This window comes from Vipera berus (genome assembly GCF_964194415.1).
Source record: "Vipera berus genome assembly, chromosome: 3".
In the NCBI taxonomy this organism is placed as follows: Eukaryota; Metazoa; Chordata; class Lepidosauria; order Squamata; family Viperidae; genus Vipera; species Vipera berus.
The window spans coordinates 75966211-75992559 of record NC_138204.1 but is presented as its reverse complement, the minus strand read 5'-3'; the positions used below and the strand labels follow the sequence as shown (position 1 = coordinate 75992559).

The window sequence follows — 26349 nt, the reverse complement described above, 5'->3', positions numbered from 1 at the left end:
TTCCCTTTGAGTCCCAAAGTTGTCTTAATCTTTCCAGTTTTTCTTTTTTCTTTTCATAAGAAAGATTCCAGATTTCCAACAGAAGTAGACAAAGAAAAATAGAAAATAAAAAAATCTTTCAATCCACATGATTTGAGAAATAAAGTTCCAATTGGGATTCAGTTACTTTTTCAACATTTAAAACATCCCTGTGTATTTAGTCACCGCTCTTTCTGGAGGGAGGGCAAAAGTTCCCCTTCCCTCGCTGCACGGGAGAAAATGCCTACCAGCTTAAGGAGGTACAGAAAGTAATTAGGGTGTAAAAGAGGTAGACCTCACCCAATCTCTTCCGCGCTGCTTTAAGAGTTGCCTGGTGGAAAATGTGACTTTGGCTGTTCACAGCCTAGGGACGAGCCATAATGGCCGGTCCTTTCGTCTGCCTGTTTGGAGGGATCGCCAGGTCTAACGGGAGAGTTGTGGCTCTCCTGCGATCCAGCGAACGCCCCTCCTTGTTGGTCGCCTCTTCGGGGCAACTTTCGGCCCTTTTCAGGGCCCCCCAGCGATGCAAAACTGGACAGGGGAGAGAGAGCAAGTCTCCCAGCCGTCCATAGTGGCGGCGTGACAAACCAGAAGTCTGCCTTTTTCTTTCCTTTTCCCTCTTTACACCATTTTTTTCTCTTCCCCTTCTCCTAGTTTTCTATTACTTTTTAAAATTTCTCTTTGTATTTTATATTTTGATAAACCAACAGAAAAGTTTTTTTTAAAAAAAATAGAACCATTAATGGTAGTTTAAAAAACCAGGCAAAATGGTCAGCATATTACACAAACAGGTACAATGGCTTACAGTGGTGTGTGAACTCAGCCATTCAGGCAGCACTTCAATTCCCTATTTCGTGTATATTTTTTTCTAATCCTTCAGCATATTCACATTACTGTATTGATAAAATCTGTACCTCCTCTCTCATGAAACTGTTTAGTATAAAAATCTTTTTCTTCATTCGTTTACAGAATCTGATTCTATATAGTTTACACAAAAGCTGTGCGAAGTCTTCAAGCATAGGAAAAGCAAACCCACAACGCCAAAAGCAGCATCCAGTGAACAACTATCTGGTTCCTCATTAATTAAAAGCTCTGTGGAGATGTTATGAAAGCTTGACCGAACCTTAAACCTTTTTATTTATTTGTATCCCATCCTTATTATTTTTATAAATAACTCAAAGCAATGAACATATTCAACACACCTTTCCCCTCTTATTTTCCCCACAACAACAATCCTGTGAAACGGGTTGAGCTGAGAGGGAGTGACTGTCCCAAAATCACCCAGCTGGCTTTCATGGCTATGGCAGGACTTGAACTCACCATCTTCCCTTTCCCATTCTATTGTAATTATAATTAATTGATTTATGCATTGAGTGTTATTTGTTAAACCTGTTTTAAGTTTTTTGGATGGGATGATAAAGACAAAATGTGATGCCTTCCTTGAGCCAAACTCAATACCTAGTGATTACATGTATATACTATGTAGTTATGTTGCCATTAATACAAAACTAGTTTGCCATTAAATTCTTCTGGATTTGTTATTTTACAGTCTACTATAGAGCTGTTACTTCCCCACTGTCATCCATACAAATACTAATAAATCTACTTAGTTTTTTGAGATCAGCCAAGGTCTGAACAATATTCCTTCTGAACTCGCTGGTTTGCAATTTGTAGCTAGTCCTACATTCCTATACTTACTAGTATCTGAAATCTGGTTAGAATCAGACAGTAAATGCCTCCTTTTCTTTTCTTTTTTTAAAAGTGAAAATGTTATCCCTTCAAACAAGATGTGGTCAAGAAATAAGTGCAGCAGGAACTCCAGAAATGTTTATTGTTGTAGCATAGAATAACAGAACCTTAAAATCTTGTCAGACTTTTTTCCCTCTTCAACTTATATTAAGCAAGCACAAGGCAGGAAGACTTTGAGCTTCTTTCTCATACTTTCCCTTCTCAGAACTCAGCAATCTTACCTGAAACTCCTCCCTTAAAGTTCCCTTTCAACAGCCATCCTTCCCACTTGTAGAGTTATTCAAAGAATAACCATTTGGCAGAGTTGGTCATTTCCAGTAACCATTTCCATGTTAAACTATTACAATGTATAATACATTATAGATTAAATAAAATATTCAATTAATTCAACTGCAAATAACTAAAATCAGTCAAACAGTTTGCAATTTCAAAGTTGTGGTCATCACAGCATCCCCATGGTCACGTGATCAAGAGCCGTGGTGGCGCAGTAGTTAGAATGCAGCATTGCAGGCTAACTCACTGCTCACTGCCAGGAGTTCAATCCTGAGTGGCTCAGGGTTGACTCAGCCTTCCTTCTTTCTGAGGTCGGTAAAATAAGGACCCAGATTGTTGGGCGCAACATGCTGACTCTGTAAACCGCTTAGAGAGGGCTATAAAGCATTATGAAGCGGTATATAAGTCCAAAGGGCTATTGCTATTTCAGATGCTCCTTGCCAGCTTTCTACAAGTAAAGGTTAATGGGGAAGCTGACAGGAAGTAAGAAATTGCTCCTGCTCCTACTGCTTTTTTGTCCACTCGTGTAATAGCAATACAATTCCAGAAAAGTTAGTGTTCATTCTGGTGATATCAGACTGCACTACCTTTCTTTCAAAGGATGGCCCAATGGATGTTATTTGTTTAGTAAAATGTTAAAAGGTTAAGGAATTAAGAGTTTGTTACTGCTTCTATAATTTCAGCAAGGGTATTTCAAGAAAAGCTCTTGGAGCCAACAGACGTTTGAGGGTTCGTAGATCAGGTAAACAATTTCCAGGGCACATACTGACAAAATTCTACCACCATTTGGTAGCAAACGCCATAAGAAAGACAGTGAGAAACTAAAGGAAATAGCAATATTTACATTAAGCATCCAATATGCTCAATGTATCTTAAAAACTAAGGCTCACCAGGTAGGAGAGGAAAACAGACTGAAAACTCTGTCCCCATCCATTGCTGATGTTATAACTTTTATATTCCCTGTGACACACAGCAATCTCTCCAAATAAAAAATGTAGCCTCAGGTTCAAAACAGCTGCCCGCGCTTTCATATCTGGTACAGATACTTAATCAAATAGAGTTTTTCTGTTAATCCTCAGTCATAACACTTAACTTAAAAAAGAAAATTTAATAGTCTACCTGCTCCTGCCTTGGGTTAAAGCATCTACCTTCCAAAATGTACCATGAATAGAGATTTATTTAATTTATTACCCTGTCCTGCATTCTTGGGGGCAGATAAGATTCCCTAATATTCCTTTCACAAAAAATACTATATTTTTAATGTGAGCCACCTAGAACTATTGATAGTCAGGCAGCATACAGTCGTGTGAAAAACACCTGCTTTGAATTCTATGATTTTACATATCAGGACAGAAAAAAAATCATTTGGTCCTTGGCAGTTCTTAAAACTAGGTAAATACAACATCAAATAAACAACATATGACATATTACACCATGTCATCTTCATGTGCCTTTTTCATTTTGGCTTTCTTTTTGTACGTGATGACATTTGTCATGTGCTGTTGTTCATCTGAGGTTGTACTTACCTACTTTTATGAACTGCTAAGGATCAGATGATTTTTACACTGTCCTGATATGTAAAAACCATAAAACTCAAAGAGGGTGTACTTTCTTTTTCACATGATCAAGTTTCAAGTTTTCCTAAATTATTCCTATTATTCCTCTGATTGTTCGATATGATCAACAGTCACAAAAAGTCAATCTAATCAGGTGCTAACAAACTCAGGAAAGCCACTAAGTATATTGAATGATCAAGCAGAAAACCAAGTTGGCTCTATCTTTATTTCCAAGCTTTTCTGACAAATTGCATTCCTTTGACCAGTTTCAAATTTTTGCAGCAACTGCCTAGAATGGGCAAGACAGAAAGTGGCGAATCCCATCAAGTGAACTGTTTTCCACAGGGAAGCCTCCTGCAGAATTAGGCTGTGCTATTATTCCAGCAGTAGTGGAACACATACACTAACAAACATACATGCAGACAGACATACCAGGTATTTTGCTGTGCACTATACAGTTTATTATAAAGAACTGAATTATACTTTTGGTAGCTTGTAATGGTCCTGTATGCTTTAACATCTACCTACGGGAGAAAAGCAATGGTGAACAACGTATAACTACAAATCAGACAGATGGCAGTTTGGTGAAACAGCAGGATATATAGTTAAAATTAAACACTAGATGTATAGGATACAGTGTGGCATTCAACTACATATCAACGAAAGTGCATGCTCACAGAAAGGATCAACATGGAAGGAAATTGTACTAATGCTCTTCTTTCAATACAAGTGGAAACAGGAATTTTTTGGCAAACGTTAGCTGAACACCAGCAAATGCAGATATTACAGGTTTTATAAAACCTGAATTGCTGGTTTATAAAACGGTGGGAATATTTCTCTAATTAGGAACCCAACCTATTTTGCTCTGATTTTTTTTCCCTTCCACTTTGAAACCATTACACTTAAAGCAAACTGAAGGGCCATCAGCTGGCCTCTTAAAAATGTTTGTTTTTAAATACTAGTACGTACTTTCTCGTGTGTTTGTGTATTTGTGTGTTTTAGAAACCACTTCTCAGACTTTCCCAAAACCCTTAAAAACCACAATTTGACTACTCCCTGCCCTGCTTTCTCCATTTCTCTGGCCACCAGAAAAATATACCAGTATCTTCACTCATTTGATCTCTTCAACCACCAAAGACACTATGGTGACTGATGGCAGTTGGATTACTAGAATCACTCTTTATTTAACTAGACCTATCAGTTTCTAAATCCAGTGTTATCTCTTTCTTTCCTCCTCTCTATGGTATTTTGTATAAGTGACAAAAGTTTTCTTTTTAGCTATCTGCCCTGGTACAATAGAACAGTGTTTTGGAATCAATAAGAGGTCTAGTTGGGATGAAGCAGGTGAAACCTGAAAGCACTGAGTTGTATTTTGTTGTTTATGTTTCTTTGTTGGCTCCATTATTGTCTCTCAAAGGTCCTCCTAGACCAGGGGTAGGCAACTTTGGCTCTTTTATGACTCATGGACTTCAACTCCCAGAATTCCTGAGCCACCCTGGCTCAGGAATTGTGGGAGTTGAAGTCCATGAGTCATAAAAGAGCCAAGGTTGCCTACACCTGTCCTAGACTCTTGATTACTGCTGGATGACAAGTAGAAGGCATGGCTAGGATGGCCTTTGCTCAGTTGCAACTGTTATGCTCCTAGAGACCCTTCCTCAAATCAAATCAACCTTTATTGTCAAAGTACAACATGTGTACAATGAGACGCACCCCACAACACGATTCACAGTGAAGACAAAAGAAAAGAACATCCCTAACCCAGTGAATCCTACTAACAAACACACAATCTTACTGCACCATGTGAGCTTATTGCACAGCACGCCGGCCCCACAAGTCTATCATACTATGTTGACATGGAATTATTTTCCATTCAGGAGTCTGACAGCCTATGGGTAGAAACTGTTCTTCAGCCTGTTGATGTGGCTGGCTATGCTTCTATATCTCCTACCCAATGGTAGGAGAGTGAAGAAGCGCAGAACCAGGGTGTGAGTCATCCTGAGGATTTTCCTCACTCTTCTAAGGCAACAGGCCCTAGCGATGTCATCCAGTGGTATCACAAAACCGTGCTCACAAAATGTGGAGCAGGTGGGACTCTCTATATTGACTCATATATCCTTATCACTACTCTCTTGAATTTCTACATTAGTTACCCTATGGTAACCACTTGGAAGCAGAATACTTAGGAAGAATGGACCTGTAATAGGACCAATTGCTTAGATTGACACACTGTAAGTTTGAAAAACTGTCATCCCCAAACATTTAATATAGTGAACAAAACCTGTCACAAAATACTTATTTCACAAAAGGCAAACTGGTAAAAATAAACAAAGAAGTAAATTGCCCCAGTCCCAATTTATGAGAATGAATCAAAAAACAGTTCTTCCAGCTACCCACAACCTTTACTTCTTAAGTATGTCTGAATCCAGGTGGAGTGCACAATCGGGAAACAAAGCATCTAGAAACTAACTATGCTAGGCAGGCAACAGCATAAAATCCAAAAATGTCTGCAAATCCCAAGATGAAGCCCTTCTGCATAAGACCAGGTAACCTCTGTGGATACTGCATTGCCTACCCTAGTGCAGTAATAATACTCAAGTAGAATTAGAAGCAGAAGTAACCCTTCTACCTCCAGAACTGGATACCAATAGAAAGAAAATGCAATGCATTCAGATACACAAACATAGGCACACTACCCATTAGTGCCTTTGGGGTGGAAGCTACATGATGTCTGGAGGGATATCACTCCATAGGACAGGTGATGTGACAGAAAAGTCATAGATCTGGGTCCGAACAGATGGGTCTATAGATTGAAAGGGCCCAAATCATGTTGGCTCTGCCTATCTTACCAAATGGACAGAAACCATGGGAGTCAGGTAATATCTTAGAACATTTCAGAGAAAGAATTCTACTTTAGTACTCCTAAAACCAGAAAAATGAACATTGAATTAAGCAAATTAAATTAATTCAACAAACTTGTGCCCATGTATTTTTATTTGAATTACCTCCTGGTGCCAGACTAAATAACATCAGAATATTTAACCTATATTTAAAAGAATACATGGATTATTATTTATTATAGCTGGAGTGAATATATAACTATATATAACTATAATAATTAACAGGTTTAATAGAGTAGTGTACTTTCTCAGTGCGTCATTTCAATACTTGTTACAATAATCTTGTAAGGTTGGATGCCATTTTTTTAATACTGAAACCCTATAACTTTGAGAAAATAGTTTGCTCATTTCAGTTCAGAGAGTAGAGTTGAAGCATTGATACAGGCATAGATACTTTGGGGACACTGCAGAGCACTTACAGATGTACAGAATTTCCAGTTTTGAAATACAGTTAAAATATTGATATCTTAAGTATCATCGAAATGAAACAAAACACAGCACTTTAGATACCCTCTCTTTGTCTTATTTACATGCCATAAACTAATATAAAACATTGTACATTGTTAGTTTAATTCAGCATCAAAGTGTAAGAAGCTCATTTTCATGTCCCACCAAACATGTCACAAAAAATATTTCACTAACCGTCTTTTAAAAAAAACCCCACACATATCCTTGTGTCATTGCCTTTGCCTCATCCCCAGCCCAAAGCAGAGGCAGCTTAAATTCAGGTTCATGGGTTCTGGTTTTGGGCTTCTTCCTCACAGCTGTTAATGCATGTTCCTCCAGTTCCTTAAGCTAAGATAAAACTCAGCCAGTATGAAGTATGCCTCCCCTCTAATCTTAGTAACAAGGGCAGTGAATGGGGCTGTCCTTAGAGTTTTCTTGCAGGGCAACTCAAGGACAGCAATTGGTGGATTCACTTGGCTGTATTTCTCTTCCCACCGCATCACCAGCCAGCCGGAAAACAACTAATCGTTTTCTTTAATGTATAGTAGTAGGACAAGTTTGAGACAGGTGAATTGATATGCAGGTTTTAGCCACCTTTCAAATTGTCCAATAGACATCATACTAGTGGAGAGGTGCTCCACGGCTGTGACTTGTCACACTGTTTCTTTACAGGCATTTAGCACGCTTCTGAAAAAGAAGAAAAAGCACTAAACTCATGTTCAAGAATAGCTCAACAGAGAAACTGATGGTCCAGAGGGAACAAGATAAGGCAGGAAAGAATGTTTCTGATACAGTCATGGTCCCTTCTGCTTCAGCCCATGGTCTCCACTGAGTCATTGACCTGTCAGCCTGGCTATCTTTGGACATTGGTCTAATTCTCTTTCAGAAGATTGTTAGATGCATTTCAAAACAGACTGACTGACAAGTCACAGCTGCATAGCAACTCTGCATTGGCAACTTGTTATGTGGCTAAACACTCCATCTCAGACACATGACCACACTAACTCAACTTTGCTCCACCACATATTAAGGACAATGATAGATGGGTTTTTTTCATGCTGATCAGTGATGCCAAGGGAGAAGAAATACAGCCACGGGAATCAACCCATGTCTGTTCTTGACTTGTCCAGTATCAAACCAGTAAGGAGAATACCACTCATCAGCCTCATTACTGAAGCAAGTTAGAGCACAGATAAATGTTTCTGCCAACTCAAGATCTGAAGGAATGTGCATTAACATGAACATGAGGAAGAGCTCTCTGTCAACAAAAATCAAAGAACTATAATGTGCCTACATATTTTGGCATATACGTTCTTTCACACATCCTGTTTCAAATATGCAGCTAAGGGTTTTTTTTCCCATCTTCTGACTTTAAAAACAAAAATATTACATTTCTTAGTTCCAATTATTTTATTTAAAAAATCCACTTACAATGCAATAATAGCACCTTTGTAACACTCTCTCTCTCTCTCTCTCTCTCTCTCTCTCTCTCTCTCTTATCCATCATACAATATAATTTATACTAAAAGTATACAGTTGATGCAAGCAACTTTAACTTTTGGAATTCTGATTATTGTCACAATAAGTCTCTGTATACAATAATAAGAGCAGACTAATGGCAAGAACAACCGTTCTGGCAGTTATTGTCTTCCCACTAACTACTGACACTACCATTGGTACTAGTACCTTCTAAATAGCAATCACTACACCTTTCAGGGAAAAGCTTCCTTTACTCTGACATTTAGGAAGGAAACATCTTCAGAGATGATTTGCCTGGAATGCGGTGGGGAAATGTTTTAATTCAACTGAAATGTGGGAAAATGTATGAAATGTATGACCGTATAAAATGCGGGACCTGACCGCCGAAGGATCTCTCCGCAGGAAATTTGAGATCCAGGACCTTTGCCACATGTTTCAGATTCAGAGTAAGAAAAACCCTGCGTGAAAACCAGCGACATCTGGCTTTATTACCCCATTCAAGACGTCTCGAAAGAAACATTTTGTTCGCGGACTGTTGATTCCATTGCACAACAGCTTGGCTACGATCCGATCCCCGGAGATTTTTTTTTTTTTCAACGCGTTGGGGCGTCTGGGATTTTCGTCCAAGTCAAACTGGCGGGAGAGACCGAGCCTGTTGCTTTTCCTTCCGACGGCAGCCCAGACGGGGCGAGCGGCCGCTTTTCTGAGGAGAGGCGAAGCAGCCGAACCGAGGCGCCCAGACGGGGGCAAAGGCCGTTCTCACCCACCCACCCACCCCGAAAACCCGCAAGGACCGTATGTGCGTGCGTGAGGGGACCCTGGTCTCCGGCTAATCTCCCCCGCGAACGCCTCAGCGAGGCCGAAGGGCAACGCAGGGAGCCCCGTCAGAGGACGTGCCAAAGGCAGAAAGCCGAAGCGCCAGCCTGCCCGCCCCCCCCCCTCCCCAGCCCCAGCCCCAGCCCCAGCCCCAGCCCCAGCCCCAGCTCCTTTCCCTTAAGACCAGGGGTAGGCAACCTCGGCTCTTTTATGACTCATGGACTTCAACTCCCAGAATTCCTGAGCCAGCTATGCTGGCTCAGGAATTCTGGGAGTTGAAGTCCATGAGTCATAAAAGAGCCGAGGTTGCCTACCCCTGCTTAAGACCCAGCCGCAGCCCGCTTGCCCCGCCGCGCGCGGTTTCCCCCTCTGCCTTGTCATCTCCAGGCGCGTCAGAGACGAGCGCAGGCCGTCCTTTGTGTCCCAATCGCCCCCCGTCCTCCCTTCCCCGCAACAACAACAACAACAACAACAAAAAACCTATCGAGGATACCTGGCAGCGCGTGGCGGTGCGTTTTCGTTTAATCCCCAGCGGCTGGTGGGCGTGAGAAGAGAGGCCGGCGAGCGTCTCTCCCGCTCCTACCCTCGGTGCTGCGCGCTCTTTGGCTGGCTGCGGCTCCAGCCTCGGGCTCTGCAAGTTGCCATAAAAGTCCCGGTGCGCAGCCCGTTCCTGCATTCCAAGCGCGCCCAGGCCGAGCTGCAGCTGTCCCGACACACACACACACACACACACACACGGCGGCCGCCCCCTCCTTTCTTGCCCCCCCCCCCACTCAGCGCCCTCGCCGCGCCTCCGGAGGCCCCTCAGCGGCCCAGCCGGGTTATTTTGGGCTGAAAACGCCGTTAGGCTATAAATATCCGGCGACTGCAGAATTTCCCAAATCCCCCCCCCCCCCTTTGGATTCAGAAAGAATCTCCCCACGCACCGGGCAAGTTAGAAAGTGGGATGAGAGGGAGGGGTCGGGGTATAATTGGTGTCCGACATCAATCACTCAGTGTCAGCAGTCGTCTAAAAGCGGGGGGGGGAGGGCTCCTGAGCATACCCAGAGTGCATTTCCCACAGCACTCGTCTTTTTTTTTTTTTCCTTTGGTCGAATAAGGACAGAATAATCGGAGAGAATACAAGAGCTGTCCAAGAAGCCACAGAAAATCAGGCTGTGTTTCAAGATCGCTTTCCTCCCCACAAACCGCTTTGTTTTTAAATTCGCCACCGAATGGAACAGGAGAAATTTGTTTTTTTAAACCATATTTTGTTCCCACATTGGGACAGTTACGATTAAGTTATTAATATGAAATTAAGTATGTCCTCAATCTCAACCTTGGAATGTCAGGCCACTAAATAGCCATTTCCCAACTTCTCTTCCAATTATTTGCGGTACGGTTTCCTTTAATCCTAATAAGTGAAGAACAAGAGGTTGGAGAGAGCACATAAGATTTCTAAAATATCTGAATACCAATTCAGTAACTCATATCGGCCCCTCTTACACAAATACACAGTAAGAATCACAAAGTCACCCCAGCTATTTTTCTTACTACAATTTTGTTGAAACAGATGCAGCTAGATCTAAACACTTTGGGGGAAAAGAATTACTTACTGTTAGTTTTAAGAGTGTATGTATTTTCCTTCCACTTATACAAATATTCCAGATCGAGGGGATAACAGTTCTCTAGGACAGTGATAAATCTCTGGCAAGCTTCACTTTTGTGAAGTGAAACTGTTAGGAGGGTGAATGCTGGTGGCCTTTTTATAGCCCTAACTTGTACAGAGCAAGCAACTAATAATAGAAACTTACCAGATAATTATGATAGCATGAAGTCCAGCCAGCATCAGACTGATGAAACCATCCCATTGTATGTAGTAGTCAAATTAGCTTATTGTCATATCAGCAGTTGCAATGATCTTGTAAAATAAATACATGAGTATCTCAGTATAATTAACTTCTGAGTCAGTTTGTAGGGTGTAGGATAGGAAGAATTTTTATTACTTTTTCTTGTGTCTGACTAGAGAATAAGATGAGATTAGTCTGTTCCCCACCTGGTTTCCATTTTGTTCCTCATATAAAATGAACAATAGGCCAAACCCAGCATAAAGTTTATTTACTAATACAGTAGCAATGTTTATTCATTTGAGGTGTTACATAACCTGTTTTCTTGAGCTCTGATATCAAACCAACACATTATGCTTCTAATGCTGATATTTGTTTTGGCATAATTAACCTTGTAGTTAATTCTTGATGCACACAGTAGAATACACTCCATTTCCTCTTCCAGCTTTATCCCCACAACACCCCTGTGAGGTAAATTAGGCTAAGAAATAGTGATTAATCCCAAGACAGTCAGTGAACTTCCAAATGTAAATGAGAATTTGACTCTGGGTCTACCTAATCTAACACCATGCCAGTGTGTTTAGCCCTAAACGCATGGAAGTCCTCATTTAGCAAATGTCTCGCTTAGCTCCCATTTGTAGTAAATGACAGTGATGGGAAAAATCATTCTACAACCAATCCTCTCACGTTGATGACTTTCATGGGTCTGTAAAGTGAAGGAAAGCTGATGTCAGATTGTAAGCACAGTTCAAATTACAAGTCCTGATTGTGGTTGCTAAATGAGGACTACCTGTAAGAAAAATAATAATCCCCCTTGATTCAGTGAAAGTTTTTAACTTGCACTTACATCTATTACCCTTATTACTGAAGTGCTATGACCAGAGAAAGAACGGTGTGTCCCTCTTTGTGATAATCTGACCATGAAATCATGGTACATAAAATGCATACATAAACAATGCCATAAATATATGCTATCATTCAACAAAAGCTTCAGCTTCCCTTTCCTGCTTCATGGAATATGACCCATTTTCCTCTTCAGTGGCCTTAACTTCCACAGATCCCTCTCTTTGGTTCGCTTTTAAGCCAGGATCTCTTTTTTAATCTTGTTATTCCTGCCGTTGCCTCTATTAGCTGCCCATTCAAATTTTCACTTAATGTCTTTTCAAGTAATGTCATTTACCTATTTATTTGCTCGATTTATGTGTCATTTTTATGTGACTCTGGGCAGCTTACAATAAATGCATATTTTACATTTTTGCAAAAGGAATGGCCTTCTAATTGCTGCAACTGGAAAATGAGATTTGACTTATCTTGATTTGCTTTTGTGTAGATGGAAAAAGAATATTGAAAATATTAATATGTATTATATAATATAAAGACTCAAATGACATTTTCCTGTATCATATATTCACAATATTTGGACGGCTACAATGTCTTAGGACTTTTATGTGCTGACTGGGTAGCATTAAATGGTTCTTCATGCGAGGGAATATCACTATTCATGTTTATGTAATAAACATATATAAAACAATAAACATGCAGAACATGAATACATAGATACACTCTGTGATAGGGTATCTCAATGTTTGATACTGTTTCAAATCAAATGTTTAATTTTGTGACAGAGAATGGCTTTTGGACATGGGCAGAGACTGGAATTGCAAGGCAGAATTGGGCAAGGGATTTCTTGAAAATCCAGTCCAACAAACCACTACAATACAAAGGCTAAATATTTTCACTACACGTGGGGAAACAGACAATAGCTAAGCTTAAGTTTCCTGGCTGAATGCTAGGATTAGTGCTGTTTCAGAGAGCAATGACAGCATCCGTTTAGGCTCACTTATCCTTCTAAATAAAAATGTGCTATGATTGAGGATCGGTGTATTGCGTGAATCTGGCCATTGTGCTTATAAACCATGTCTTATAGCTTCATATACTCAATTGTGGATAATACAATAAAGTAAACCATGATCAAACAAAATACATCTATGGATGGTATTAAAGGTATTAATTTGGCATCCCTGTTGTTTTAAAAAGAGACAAACACATACCTAAAATTGTAACGGAATGTGTATTTACCCTTGCACCTTTTTATTCTTTTTAATATACATTTCCCCCCTTAAAATATACTTTTAATAATAGATTCAATTAGACAAGATCTTATAGTATTTATAAAATTTTAAAAGCTCTGCAGAGAATTATATATTTAGCAATCTATAAATTTACTAAATAAATAAATATGGTAGAGATTATTAACTACTCAAAACAACTATTGAGGGTTCACCAGACTCTGATTTTATGCAGTACAACCAACGTAAAACATCATGAGAAATAATTTACATAAATATTTGATATTAACTCTTAAATTTTACAATAGTGCTCATAGAATATTGTCCGAAGGCCAAATGCAATGTTACAGTTGCTACACTATACAGTAAGTTATAGCTCATACATACATAAGCTATATCATCTGTCACTGTATTTTTTTTTATTGCACATTTGTTAAGACAAAAAAGGTGCAAATCTTGGCAAAATATCACCAGGTGGAGCTTTTGAGAGTTTTGTACATTGTAATTTATACATTGTAAACCTGGGAGGAACTGATTTACTATAAAATGTATTTTTGTATCACTTTCATCACAGAGATCTGAACAATGTATTTATCCCCATAAACAATATTTATGTAATAGTTTAAAAATATATGTTAAGTATAAATCCAAGGACAATTGAAATATCTTTTTAAATGATATGTACAGCAATAATTTAAGCATGAATATATCTCCCTGAGGCCACATTTGACAATATTGTAGATTTTGGGGTACTTGCTCAAAAAGAAACAATATTAAATTCTCTTGCGGGAGAAAAAGGCAAAAATATGCTCACATGAAGAACAAAAACAGAAAATTATTGTATTTTTGCCTCTGAAAGGTCACAGGCTGTTGGGTGTTGACATCCACTTACTCCAAAGTAGACCAATAAAAGATTAGTGTGCCGGATTAGCAATTGCAGAAGGTCTTCAGCTAAATTATCCACTGATGAGTATCGCACTTTTTCAAAGTCAAAAATATCTTTCAGGAAATAAAGAATCTGATTCTAACAAAAATAAATGCAAAAAATAAAAAGGTTTTAGTTAATACCTGTAGTCTATAGGATGTCTCATAAAAACATTTACTAGTTCATTTGTATTTTCATTGGTATTCAGTAAACTCTTGATAAAATAAAGCCGCATACCTTGAAGTAGCTGCATAATTCGTTCAGCGAATTTCTAGGACCTAAAAATCCCCACGCCAGAACAGGGCTAATATGTTCACAAACAGCATAGAAATGTGCAAAGAAGCCATCAGGAACCTAAAGATGTAATTGGTACAGAAAAGGCTAATCATACCCGGCATCTTGAGTATAAACAATTGTGACATCTTTAAACCTGCAATCTTTGCAATAAACATATAAAAGTTGCAATCTTTTATAAACTTAAATATCAACTCCTGGTGACCAAATGACATGCCCAGGAAGGTCACATGAAGCTGTTTTCTATGTAAAGGCTCATTAGGTTGCTCAATCTTATAGCTAACTCTTATCAAAAGGATTAAGCTGAATAGGATTTAGTTCTGAAAAGTTATATTTAAGGGTTAAGATTAGTTTATCAAAAAAAATGCAGTAGTGTGCAGCTTTAGTATGGGAAGCCATACAACTTTTGCTTTACTGTAGTTGACTAGAAGGGTGCCCATTATTAATGAATATCTACTGAATCAGAGAATAGGCCAGTGTGGTAATTGAGGATTTGAGATACGTCATCAAATTGCAAACTGCGGGTGAAAGTTGTGGAGGGCCACCACCACTACCACCTTCACCCCAAACTTCACTGCCTCCCCCACTGCCGCCCCTCCCCCTCACTGCTGCATACCATACAGGAACAGCCGAAGGGCCAGATGTGGCCCACAGGCTGTAAAATGCTGAGATCTGATATAAAGCAACTACTCCTAAACAATTCCCTCAATTTTCAGCCAGTTTTCTAACAGAATCATAAACTTGTTACCTCCCTCATGAGATTACTATTTTTGCCTATCATTCAACTGTAATTTCAGATATGATAAACTGTATTAAAGTGGTTCAAGAATACGCACTACTATCTTTTTATTCATAGTTCTAATAATTTACCATCATCTATAGCCATACACAAACAATGCTTAAAAAATCTACAGACTGTCTTAAATTGGCAACTGACATTGCAAAACAAATGTATAGCACTGCACAGATGTCTTCTAATGTAAAATGTCAGGCTACTTACTTTCATTTGTTGCTTTTTTTGCTTCAGGACTGACCAACAACTTGAAGCCACAGCCTAAGTAAGATATTTTTTTGTTTTATTTACTTGCAAGCATGAAACACTTTATATTAAGAAATAACAGCTAAAATATAAAATATTGACCTAAATTTAAAATATACTGAACTTGCAATAATATAAATTTAAATAATTTTACAAAATGTGCATTATTTATTGCTCAAAATATGGGATTTGCATCTCATTTTCCTCGCTCTCTCCATGCAGTTTAGCGGTTTTTCTAAAATTTAATGTAACTTAGTGATTAAGAATCTGCCTGTATTCTTGTGATAGCAGCAAATATTTATAATCTGATCTAAATTACAAAGATGGATGATAAAATGTACAAGCTGAAATATATTTCTGCATGTGGAATAGGAATTCTTATGTACAGTCATTATCTAATAATATCCATGGCAAGGCCAGAAAGATTTTGTACCAGAAATCTGGTCATTTTGGTTCGCTAACTGGAATGCGTGCAATGACATTTTTCCAATGTCTAACATGGTTCTTTAACAACAATGACTTTCCTGTTGTTATCTTTCTTCATTGTTATCTGAATCTGGGGCTTATCATTTCCAGTGAGCGGCTTCCGGTTGCCCTCCGGGTGAGATTCAAGGTGCTGGTGATGACCTATAAAGCCCTAAATGGCTTGGGTCCAGGATATCTGAGGGAACACCTGCTGCCGGCATCAAGTTCTCTTCGTCCTGTGTGCTCCCACAGGGAGGGCCTTCTCAGGGTGCCGCCGGTAAAAGAATGCTGGCAGATAACACCCAGGGGGAGGGCCTTCTCTGTGGGGGCACCTGCCCTTTGGAACCAGTTGCCCATGGAGCTTAGGACTGCCCCCGACCTTCGATCATTTCGCCGAGACCTGAAGACCTGGCTCTTCGATCTTTCCGGCCCAGGCTGAATTTTAATTGGGGTTTTAATTGGGGTTTTATATTTTTTTTATATTTTTCCAGGGATTTAATTTAATCTTTTTTAATTGTTCTTAATTTTTGTATCAATGTTTTATATACCCTGTAAACCGCCCTGAGTCCTACGGGAAAGGGCGGTATATAAATTCAATAAATTCAATTCAATTTGCTTCTTGTTAAACTCATCCTTTTAATCAGCATTAACATCAATACTTGTAGAATTAATAATGCTCATTACTAGAACAGTCTTAACTATTCCAATTGCAGATGCCCAATCATGCTATGATATTTCTTATTTAGAAAAACATTCTTTTGAAAATACCTTTTGAAATATATGAATTTTAAGACTCTTTTTTTAAAAAAACATTTTATTAATCTCAGTATTTAAAGAAAGCTACATATTTATGTGAAACTATGAACAAGAACTATCTGCAATGATAAAAAAATAAAACCAAATTCTTTTGTTTTGACTGCATTGTAAAAAAACCTATTCTAAGAAAAAGCATAGTTTAAATAGTTCTTGATACAGCTAAGCAGTTTTGTCCTAATAAGGAGTGGAATCATACAATATACAGATGGCAAATCTAGACATTTACTTCCCGTAGGATGTAGCAGAATTTTAATGGAATGTACTACAACATTCTAAGTACTAGGAAATAAAATGTGACTGGCAAAGACCAGTGCAGACATAAACAAAATATATAATAAAAGAAAGTAAAACTATTCAAAACAGAATGAAAGCTTGCACACTAAGATGTATGACTTCCTCTCAGAGAATTACAAATAGCCATTGTCTCCCTTTTTTTTTACTAGATCTTAGCCTGTCTGGTCAAATGAAATAGGCAAGGAAGAAAATATATGGCATATTTATTGTTCCTCTTCTTGGAATTGGAGTGATAATATCATAAAGCTCACAACTCTGTCTACTACAGCGAAATTAGACTGGATACAAATAACACAGGACTGAGGAGTAGAAGTCGAAGTGAGAAGAAAGAAAAGGTGCAGCTATATCTCTGAAAAAGAAGAAAGGAAACAACAGGAATGAGTAAACTGGATTCTTTACCAATCCAGCACCCTGGATGCTGGATTGGTACAGAAAGGAATGAATGGGTAACAGTGGCAGGCCAGACCTGCTTCCAAGACAGATGAAGAGCTGAGAGGCAAAGAAATATACTCTAGATTAAAAAATGGAAACAAAATTCAGAGGTAGAGAAGTTCAGATTCTAACTCAATCTAACACATGGCATATTTTTTTGAAATTAATCTCACTTTGTTAGTACATTACAGCCCTTGGACCTCTGCTGTTAGAGCTCAGGTATATGTATGAAGATGCTGCAAAGGATTTAAAAACAGAATTTAGAATTGGATCCAGAAATGGCCAAAAGCCGATGATGATTCACTGTGACTGGAACATCCAGTTCCAGTCACAGTTCCTGATGCCAGGGTTCGTACATCTGCAGTTTGTGGACCATCTCCAAAGGCAGCCCCTTGTACAATGAATTGTAAAAAAATTGAAGTGAGAGATTATTAAAAGATAGATCACTGGAGCCAAGCAATCTCTATCCATGTAGATTTGTTGCTGGGATGCCAACGAATATACTAACAGGCAGAAAGTTGTACCCCTACTAAAAAAAAAAGGAACTATGAAATGCCTTCAATCTATGAATGTCAAATATACAGTCCATATGTCAATACAGGTAGTCCTTGACTTACAACCATTCATTTAGCAACCATCACAACAGCCCTGAACAAAGTGATTTGTGACCATTTTTCACACTTAATGACCACTGCAGCAGCTCCATGGTCACATGATCAAAATTAAAATGCTTGGCAACTGTCTCACATTTATGGCAGTTGCAGCGTGATCACCTTTCGTGACCTTCTGACAAGCAAAGTCAATGAGAAAAACAGATTCACTTAACAATCATGTCACTAACTTAACAAAACTGCAGTGATTCGCTTAACAATGTGGCAAGAAGAATCGTAAAATGAGGCAAAAACTCACTTAACAAACATCTTACTTAGCAACATAAATTTTGGGCTCAGTTGTGGTCGTAAGTCGAACACTACCTGTAATACTAATCTATAAATCTCCCAGGAGTTTCAACTAATTGCTTTTGTGAAAATAATAAATAGCACAGAGAATAAGAAAGAATCCTGAAAGACTACAACATATTCAAGCTCTTTGCCAAGAAAAGAAATGCCAACCAATGGACTATAATTATTACAGTATGATCATCTACATGTGATGATGGCTCTGCTAAAAAATGGCACTACTATGTTCCTTAATAGGATTGCAATACTCTGTTTCTTAAAGAAGAATCTATGATCTCAAATAATAATTTGCCTAGCTGTACTAAGCCAGGGAAGGCAAAGGGCAGAACAACAAAGTGCCAGATAAATTGTCCATATTCTTGGTCCCTTAAAACTGTAACATGCAACAATCTGGAGATTCCAAATTGTAATGTACAGTATGTATTGTAGAATCTAAGCTATACTGCCTGTAAACAATAATGTTCTCAAATATGTCTTGCAAACGTGTCACAATATCCTACAAAAATTCTAGCAGCTCTTCTGTTTGAGCTAAAACCCAAAACAGTAGCAATGTTGAGAGAACTGAAGATGGCTGAAGAATAAAAAAAATATTTTTCATTTTATCACTCCCACTGAATAGATTCAATAATGAGCTTAATGAAATCTAAAAAGAATTTTCTTTCAATATATTCTATCTGTTACCCAATTTATTACTTTGGCCTCCTTGAGCTATATATCAAAAAGTTGAAACTACCCTAAAAAAACTTACATCCTTTAGCAGACTATTTATTGCACTCGTAAATCTCAAACTGTTTTGATAATGTCAATAATGTCAAATGTGACATCTTCACAATGCTATCTTCCTGTCCAATTGAGAAAGTAAAATTTAAAGTGTGATTTGTTCTTAATGTCACCTTGGTGTATGCATGTGTATGTATGTATGTATACACACACACACACACACACACACACACAAAGAGAGAGAGAGAGAAGGTCATGGTTGCCATGAAGGTAATAACACACTAGCCTTATAAATTAGACCAGACAGAGAACAGGACCAGATGAGTTAATTCTTCTTATTGTAATGCTGCAATAACAAAATCTTGTAGGCAGTGGTGGGATTCAGCCAGTTTGACAGAACCAGTAGCTACTTTTTTGTTGCCCAGGCCCAGAAAGGACTTCTGGAAGTGGCATCCACACAGAGAACCGGTTGTTCACATATGTGAATCCCACCACTGCTTGTAGGTCTGAAAGTTATCTTTTCCCCATTTCCTTTACAGACCAAGGAATTAGGGAAAGTTTCCTCTAAGTCTCTTGCCCTGTCCATATTCTTGCTACAGTCTTTCAACTGACTATTTCCTTGGCTCGTCTCTTTGCTCTGTCTCCCAAGGCCATTTTTAAATACCACTCCATAGCATCTTTAGCTGATCTACTGTACATCTAATTCAAATATTGCTATCAGCATCCAAATTTAAGATTCTCTTCATCAGCCACAGATGACTGGGTGGTTGCTTAACCTGCCTAACTCTATCCCTAACCCGAACCCTTTAACCTGATCTGATGCTGAATAGAATATAGGGAAAGACTGATTATACACAGTTCCAATATTGGTTTTACATACATCCCAACACACTTAAATCATAAATGAGGGACATATTGACTGACTTGGAGCATAACAAAAAGTAGAAGAGAAACAGTTATTTATTTTAGACCGTTGTGTAAGATGCCTAATGACATTTCTTCACATGTAGCATATCAAATTATTGAATGCTATGATCCTTTATACTTGGATGTTAAATATAAAAATGTGGCCTAAATTATGAAAAAAATGAGAGATTTAAATCAACTAAGAAAACACAACCATAGCTATTTTGAAAACATTACATAAGAAAAGGAAAGCACTACAATAAGCTTTCATTCAAAGTATGACTCATCTTACTGGGAACCAATACACCCCAACCCTTTTCTCGGGGGATCCAAGAGAACCATATCCCTCTTTCTTTCTTTCTCAATGGAGTACCAGCATCCTGTTCATACCACTTAAAAATGCTTTCTCAAAGACCTGAACTCTACAGAGACTGCCTCTTATCCATACTTGAAAAAGTTGAAAAATACTTCTCTCCACAAACTGGGTCCCAGCCTGATGTTAATACATGGAGCTGACATCTCCTACCAGTTAATGGTACAATTGAAGCATGGAGTGAAACAAATATGGACTTACAGTTTCTTTGAAGGAAGAGTTCAGCCAGTGGTTATTAACTATATTCTGTATAGACATGGGTGGGTTCTCTAAGTCTTCAAAAGAATCCATTAATATGAAGTCCAAAACAACATCATAAAAATTTAAGTGTTTCACCTACATGAGGATCAAATTTTAAAAAGGGCACTGAGCACATTTATAAAAAAAGAAAAATCATTAACAAATCCAAGCTATAAATTACAATAAAAATCCTGGTGCCATTTTAAATAAATTGTTTGTTCAAACTTAGTAAATATAAAATAATAAATAGACCAGATAATGATAACAGAGTTTCTGAAATATAAACAAAATAAAGTTCAGTAAGGAATTATAGCTATCTAGAGCCAAAACAAGAGAAAAAAAGAGTTAAAACATTTAATTGAAAGCAGAGAGTAACAATATACTGTACACACCCCATAAGCAGCCAACTCCATTTCAGTATGAATCCATTGATCTGCTTGTTCTAAAAAAGAGATCATTTCATCAAATACTTCCTCAAATTTCTTTGGATTCTGTAAAGGAGAACAGAAAACTCTGAAGAAATAGCATGCATATTATATGGATTCTTTCATTCTTGCCTTAATATTGACATCATTATTTATTTGTAAGTCAAAGGGTAATCTAGAAATAAAGAGTATCCCACTATAAGGCATAGTATATTCTGATATCTGACTTTGTGTACATGTTTTAGAAAATGGCATGCAAAAGAATACATTTTGGAAATATATAACCACAAACTCATATGAACAATCACTGCCACATGTAGACCAAATTTATAATCTTAAAAGCAGGATACTACTTTTCCAACATAGGAATATTTGTTTTTTAACTCATGTTATAAGGGCACTAAATGATCAAACCTGTGACAATATACTCTACCAGTTATTAAAACAAAATAGGTTTACCTTTCTTGCTCTCAAAATTAAAGCACATAAAATTCTTCTGCCACTTTCAGCAAGAAATATTCGATTTGCAGAGTCTGACAGAATGACCTGTTTTTGTTTTTGTTTTTTTAAAAAAAAGCATAAATGAGTGAAAGTTGTTAGAACTCAAAATTGAAACCAAATGCACAAATCTATCTAAGTTTTAGGCCCTATTGCTCAAACAGATCAATGTCACTAAATATCTTCTTGAGTAAACTTATTTTAACAAGAAGGGGAATGGAATCTATGGTCGTGTTCACACAATGCCCTAAGCCATCATGTAATTTGCTTGGTTTTAGCTTAGCTTGTTGTGTGAACAAAGCCACTAGGGTATATAGTCCACAGATTATGTTTTAACATAGTGTATGACCCCAGCCAACTATAATTTTGTCAAGAATCATGAATAAGCATGCACCTAAATTTACTATATGAACCATGGCAGAAAAAAAAATGTCAATCATAATGAAATTCTTGGAGACTTCATCCTTAAGGGCTGGAAACAAAGCCTACATATGTGCTTGGAAAGGGAACGAATGGTAGAGATTTCCCCAAATGTGCCAGTATTTTAAACTTCCTTGGAAGTAACTAAATTTAAACAACATTAACCGATAGTGACTATAAATAGCATCTGATTATGAACTAAGCCAACTTTCTAAACACTCTAGTTAGCTGCTTTGTAAATGTTTGAAACTTTTTGCTAGAAACGGAGGTGAAAGCTGATTTTCAGCAAAAACATTGTAAATTGTGGTCACATATTCATGAGGTACTACAAACGGCCGTAAAGGCAGACCAGTTGCCAAGCACCCCAAATGCAGTCATATGACCACAGGGGAAGCAAATGTCAGAACTTTGAATCCAGGTCATAGGTCCAATTTTTGTTGCTAAGCAACCTGTACCTTGCAAAAACTGCATAATACTGATTATGTAACTTGTTTAGTTCTGACTACAAATCTCTATGTAATAATTTAATAGAGACGCACCGTAAGTAGCACAAAGATGAATTAAAATGTGTCTCATAGAGTTCTACCTGGAAAGCTTGTCGAATACAGTGGAGCTTAGCAAGGAAGTCACTGTCTCCCAAACATTCCAACATTTCAGTCCTATGCACAAAATAAATAATATTTGAAAGATAATCACAGACAGGCACTTTCATTTAGACATATTTGAAAACAATCAATAAAAGTTCTGACAGTGTTTTAAAAAGTCTGCCATAAGAATTTTCAGAAATGTAAAGACATTTTCACCTTAAGACACGTGAATAAATCTTGCCCTCTTCTGCCATGTGCAAAGCTTCTTCATATAATGGGCAGTGGCAAAGCGAATCCAGATGATAGTAGTTTCGGTTCTCTTTATGTTCTGTAAGCTAAAAAAAAAAAGTTTTAGTTACCAAGTTACTTTCGCAAACGTAACACCTTTGTAATCTTTTGAATGGCACCTGCTTTTCAATATCACTTTAAATTACAGATAATTATGAAAATCAAATATGTGAAAGAAAAATTAGGGTAACTCCTGGATCACAGATGTTAGGCATATGGTGTTAGCCTACAATGTTGGGTTGAAAATATATTAACCATGATGTTATGTCTTTAAGAAGTTAATTGGCCAATGGGTGTGTAATTGTTCTCATGGCCATAAGAGGAAGCTAGGAACATAACTTCTCTCTCTCTCTGAATTCACTGCTCTCTACTATTACTGTTTTTGCTCTGCTGTTGGTTTACTACTGTTGTAAACCTGAACTGTGTATTGACCTCTGGACGGGTAAGAAGACTTTGTAGTTTGGATTACTCCTTGGACTGTTGCTATTGTTTGTGACATGGACTGTTTATTTTTGTGCATTTTTGTTCTTACACCACCTTAAAGTAAACTACTTTTTGTTTTTACAACTCAGTGTACTCTTGTGTGACTCTTGCTCCTCTCAGTACCCTTCCTTGTCTGTGCAACTCTTTGGTAGCACAAGGAGACCTCTGCACAACAAATTCCTTAACAACAGACACGTTACTTTGTAAAAGCAGCAGAACAAAGAGAAATTAAGAATAGGGAAATAAGCACCCACAGTACATTAAGGCAGAAAATTACATTCTTGGACAACAAAAATAGTTTTGTTCTCCCCAAAATAGGGACATTTAGCCACGCTAAATGCAGAAAAGAATTAGAGATTAATTTACACATCTCTCTCTCTCTCAAAAGTTCAAAGTAAATTAAGTGACTTAAGTGGTCTGTAAGAAGGGACAAAGAAACGGGGAAAGTAAAACATTATTATTTTGTGTCATTAATTGCATAACTGGAAGAGCGATTCTTTTGTTATAAAGAAAAGTATCAAAGCCTTTTAATAAATGAATTCCCAAAGTAAATTCCAGGACAAGAATGTAATGTAATGAAACGTAATAAAATCCACCTGTAAAAGTCCAAACCATAAAACCTTACAATCATTATTAAACTTAGCAATTTGGTAGTCAGAAATAGCCTGATGAATAATTACTTGATTTGGGTGAAGAACACCTTCATAATGGCATTCTGCAAATCTCCTATTCCATATAGAAAGCATTCCAGGGTGAATGAGCCAGTTTGAGTAGTGGTTAAGGCATCAGGATAGAAGGCATGAGACCATGTGTTCTAGTCCCGCCTTAGGCACAAAACCACCTGGGTGACTTTGGGCCAGTCACTTTCATAGCCAGTCTCAGCCTCAGGAAGGAGGCAATGGCAAACGAATTCTGAAAAAAAACAACCTTGCCAAGACAACTGCAGGTACTTGCCCACGCAGTCTCTGAGAATCGGACAGAATGGGGGGAAAAATGTTATGAATATTTGTAATGTTTAAATGTCAGACAATCACAATTAATCTTCACATATCTGTGAATCTGTATAATTTGTCAAGACATTTTGTTCTAGGACAGGGATGTCAAACTGCCAGCCCGCGGGCCAGTTGCATCATATGGAGGCCGTGCCCACAGCAGCTCTGGCAATGCAAAAAAAAGTCACAATACGTCACGACATGTCACGTGACGTGGCAAGTTTGACATCCGTGTTCTAGGAGATTTAATTAAAGATCAGCAGAAGCCATTGATTAATTGAGTACAAGATCTCAGGTGCATGATAATTAACACAATGCGACAACAAATATTGCTTCAGTATACCTCAGCAGCTGAAACAAATGAATCTGTTGATCCAATGCTTATAGTATCTCGCAGACTGAATTCATCTGTAATATCTTTCATAGTATTATCCATTTGATTACCTTTAAAAAAGAGGAAACACATGGATTATATTTTGAATATTTTTTACAAGCCCAACAATTATGACTAATTTTATTTTATCTTATTTTTAATCTTAATTTATTGCCTGCTTTTTCCAAGATGGCTGTTCTGAATATTGATAGGCTCAGATACAATGGTAAACCATACATTATGCTACAAAAATAAAATGGCTGGCATTATGTTTGGTTCTGATAGACGAGGACTCAGAGTGGTTTTTGCAATGAACGAGTTTATTGAATACACAATTGTCAACTGTCAACTGTCAAGTGTTGCAACCTTTTATAGTGGAACTGTTTGAACTGTAACCAATCAGAGGCGTTTATTCTCCCGCTTCTTGCTATTTGCAGCCAATGATTGCACCTGAATCTCCCGCTCAAACCTAGCTACGGTGCAGTCTGCAATTCCCTTGTTTGCAACTATTTACATACACAACACCCCTTACCCCCCAGTTGTTGTTATTTATGAACAAAATCCTTCAAGTATTTAGGTGGCCTATGGATTCTAGAAGGGTATCTATTGCCCTGGCTGCTAGGGACACCCTTACCAGATTGTCTGCTTGGCTGATTGTCTCCGTTGGACCTGTGCTCTTGGTTAACTGGCTCTGATGCTACCCTATTGCTGTTTTGTGGATTTGTTTGTGTTTGAAGATCATCTGTTCCTGGCCTACTCCGCAGGGGTATTTCCCAATCATACTGACTAGATTGCTGTTGATGGTTACCAGGGACTGAGTTGTTAGGCAATTCTGCAACCCCACTATCTGGCAGGTTGTTATCGCTGAACCCAGATGTACTACCAGGGACTGAGTTGTTAGGCAATTCTGCAACCCCACTATCTGGCAGGTTGTTATCGCTGAACCCAGATGTACTGTTCCCCACAAATGTGCCTAGATTCCCTTCTTCTGGTGCGCACCCACTATTTCTCTTCCTCAACTGGTCTATGTGTCTCTTGCTGATCCTATTCCCTTCCCCCTCAATAGTATATGACAAGGGACCTAAAATTTCAGTAACCACCCCTGGAATCCATTTGTCCCCTGGTGCATAGTTTCTAGCCCAGATTAAATCCCCCACTTTAAATGTTCTATTAGGCATGTCCAGTTCAGCACTTGGTGGAAGTCTGTCAGGGTGTAACCTGTCCAATTTGGTGGTTAGTCTTCTTCCCCACCTCATTTCAGCTGGACTTTTGCCCGTGGCAGTACATGGGGTCGTGTGTTGGGTCAGCAAGAATTCGGCCAGTCTTTGATGCCAGTCACCTCGGATGATCCTTTTTAAAGCGTCTTTCGTGGTCCTCACATTACGTTCAGCCAAGCCGTTGGTGGATGGGTGGAAGGGTGCTGATGTCTTGTGCTTAATCGAGTTGGCCTTGAGGAAATCCTGGAATTCAACAGAGGTGAATTGTGGCCCGTTATCTGACACGATTACGTCTGGTAACCCGTGAGTGGCAAAGAGGCCCCTTAATACCTGTATTGTTCTACCAGAAGTCGTAGAACTGACTGGTACTACCTCTAGCCATCTAGAGAAGCTGTCAACAACCACCAGAAATGTTAACCCCTGGAACGGTCCAGCGAAATCAATATGAATCCTGGACCAAGGATTCCTAGCTA

At 38.3% G+C, this 26349-nt stretch overlaps 2 protein-coding genes across 12 annotated transcripts in view; both read right to left on the bottom strand.

Annotated features, from left to right (window-relative positions):
- NEXN (nexilin F-actin binding protein) overlaps window positions 1–10958 on the bottom strand; it is a 33768-nt gene extending 22810 nt beyond the window's left edge. For 2 of the 5 annotated variants that reach the window (XM_081325100.1, XM_081325103.1), the window contains exon 1: window positions 10831–10958. The gene's annotated coding sequence lies outside the window, so the exon portion shown is untranslated. Of the gene's footprint in view, window positions 1–7135; window positions 7292–9728; window positions 9947–10830 lie in introns of those variants that run through there. The other 3 variants (XM_081325101.1, XM_081325104.1, XM_081325102.1) reach the window with 2 other exon arrangements.
- A 2044-nt stretch (window positions 10959–13002) lies between these two features.
- Window positions 13003–26349, bottom strand: part of MIGA1 (mitoguardin 1) — a 52707-nt gene continuing 39360 nt past the window's right edge. For 5 of the 7 annotated variants that reach the window (XM_081323978.1, XM_081323981.1, XM_081323977.1 and 2 more), the window contains 9 exons: window positions 24630–24730; window positions 22740–22858; window positions 22523–22595; window positions 21478–21564; window positions 20986–21084; window positions 20555–20689; window positions 15350–15403; window positions 14293–14409; window positions 13004–14154 (listed from right to left, as the gene is read on the bottom strand). In XM_081323978.1, the coding sequence (XP_081180104.1) occupies window positions 13966–14154; window positions 14293–14409; window positions 15350–15403; window positions 20555–20689; window positions 20986–21084; window positions 21478–21564; window positions 22523–22595; window positions 22740–22858; window positions 24630–24730 (974 nt within the window). In that variant the 3' untranslated portion in view covers window positions 13004–13965. Of the gene's footprint in view, window positions 14155–14292; window positions 14410–15349; window positions 15404–17568; window positions 17632–20554; window positions 20690–20985; window positions 21085–21477; window positions 21565–22522; window positions 22596–22739; window positions 22859–24629; window positions 24731–26349 lie in introns of those variants that run through there. The other 2 variants (XR_014025954.1, XM_081323982.1) reach the window with 2 other exon arrangements.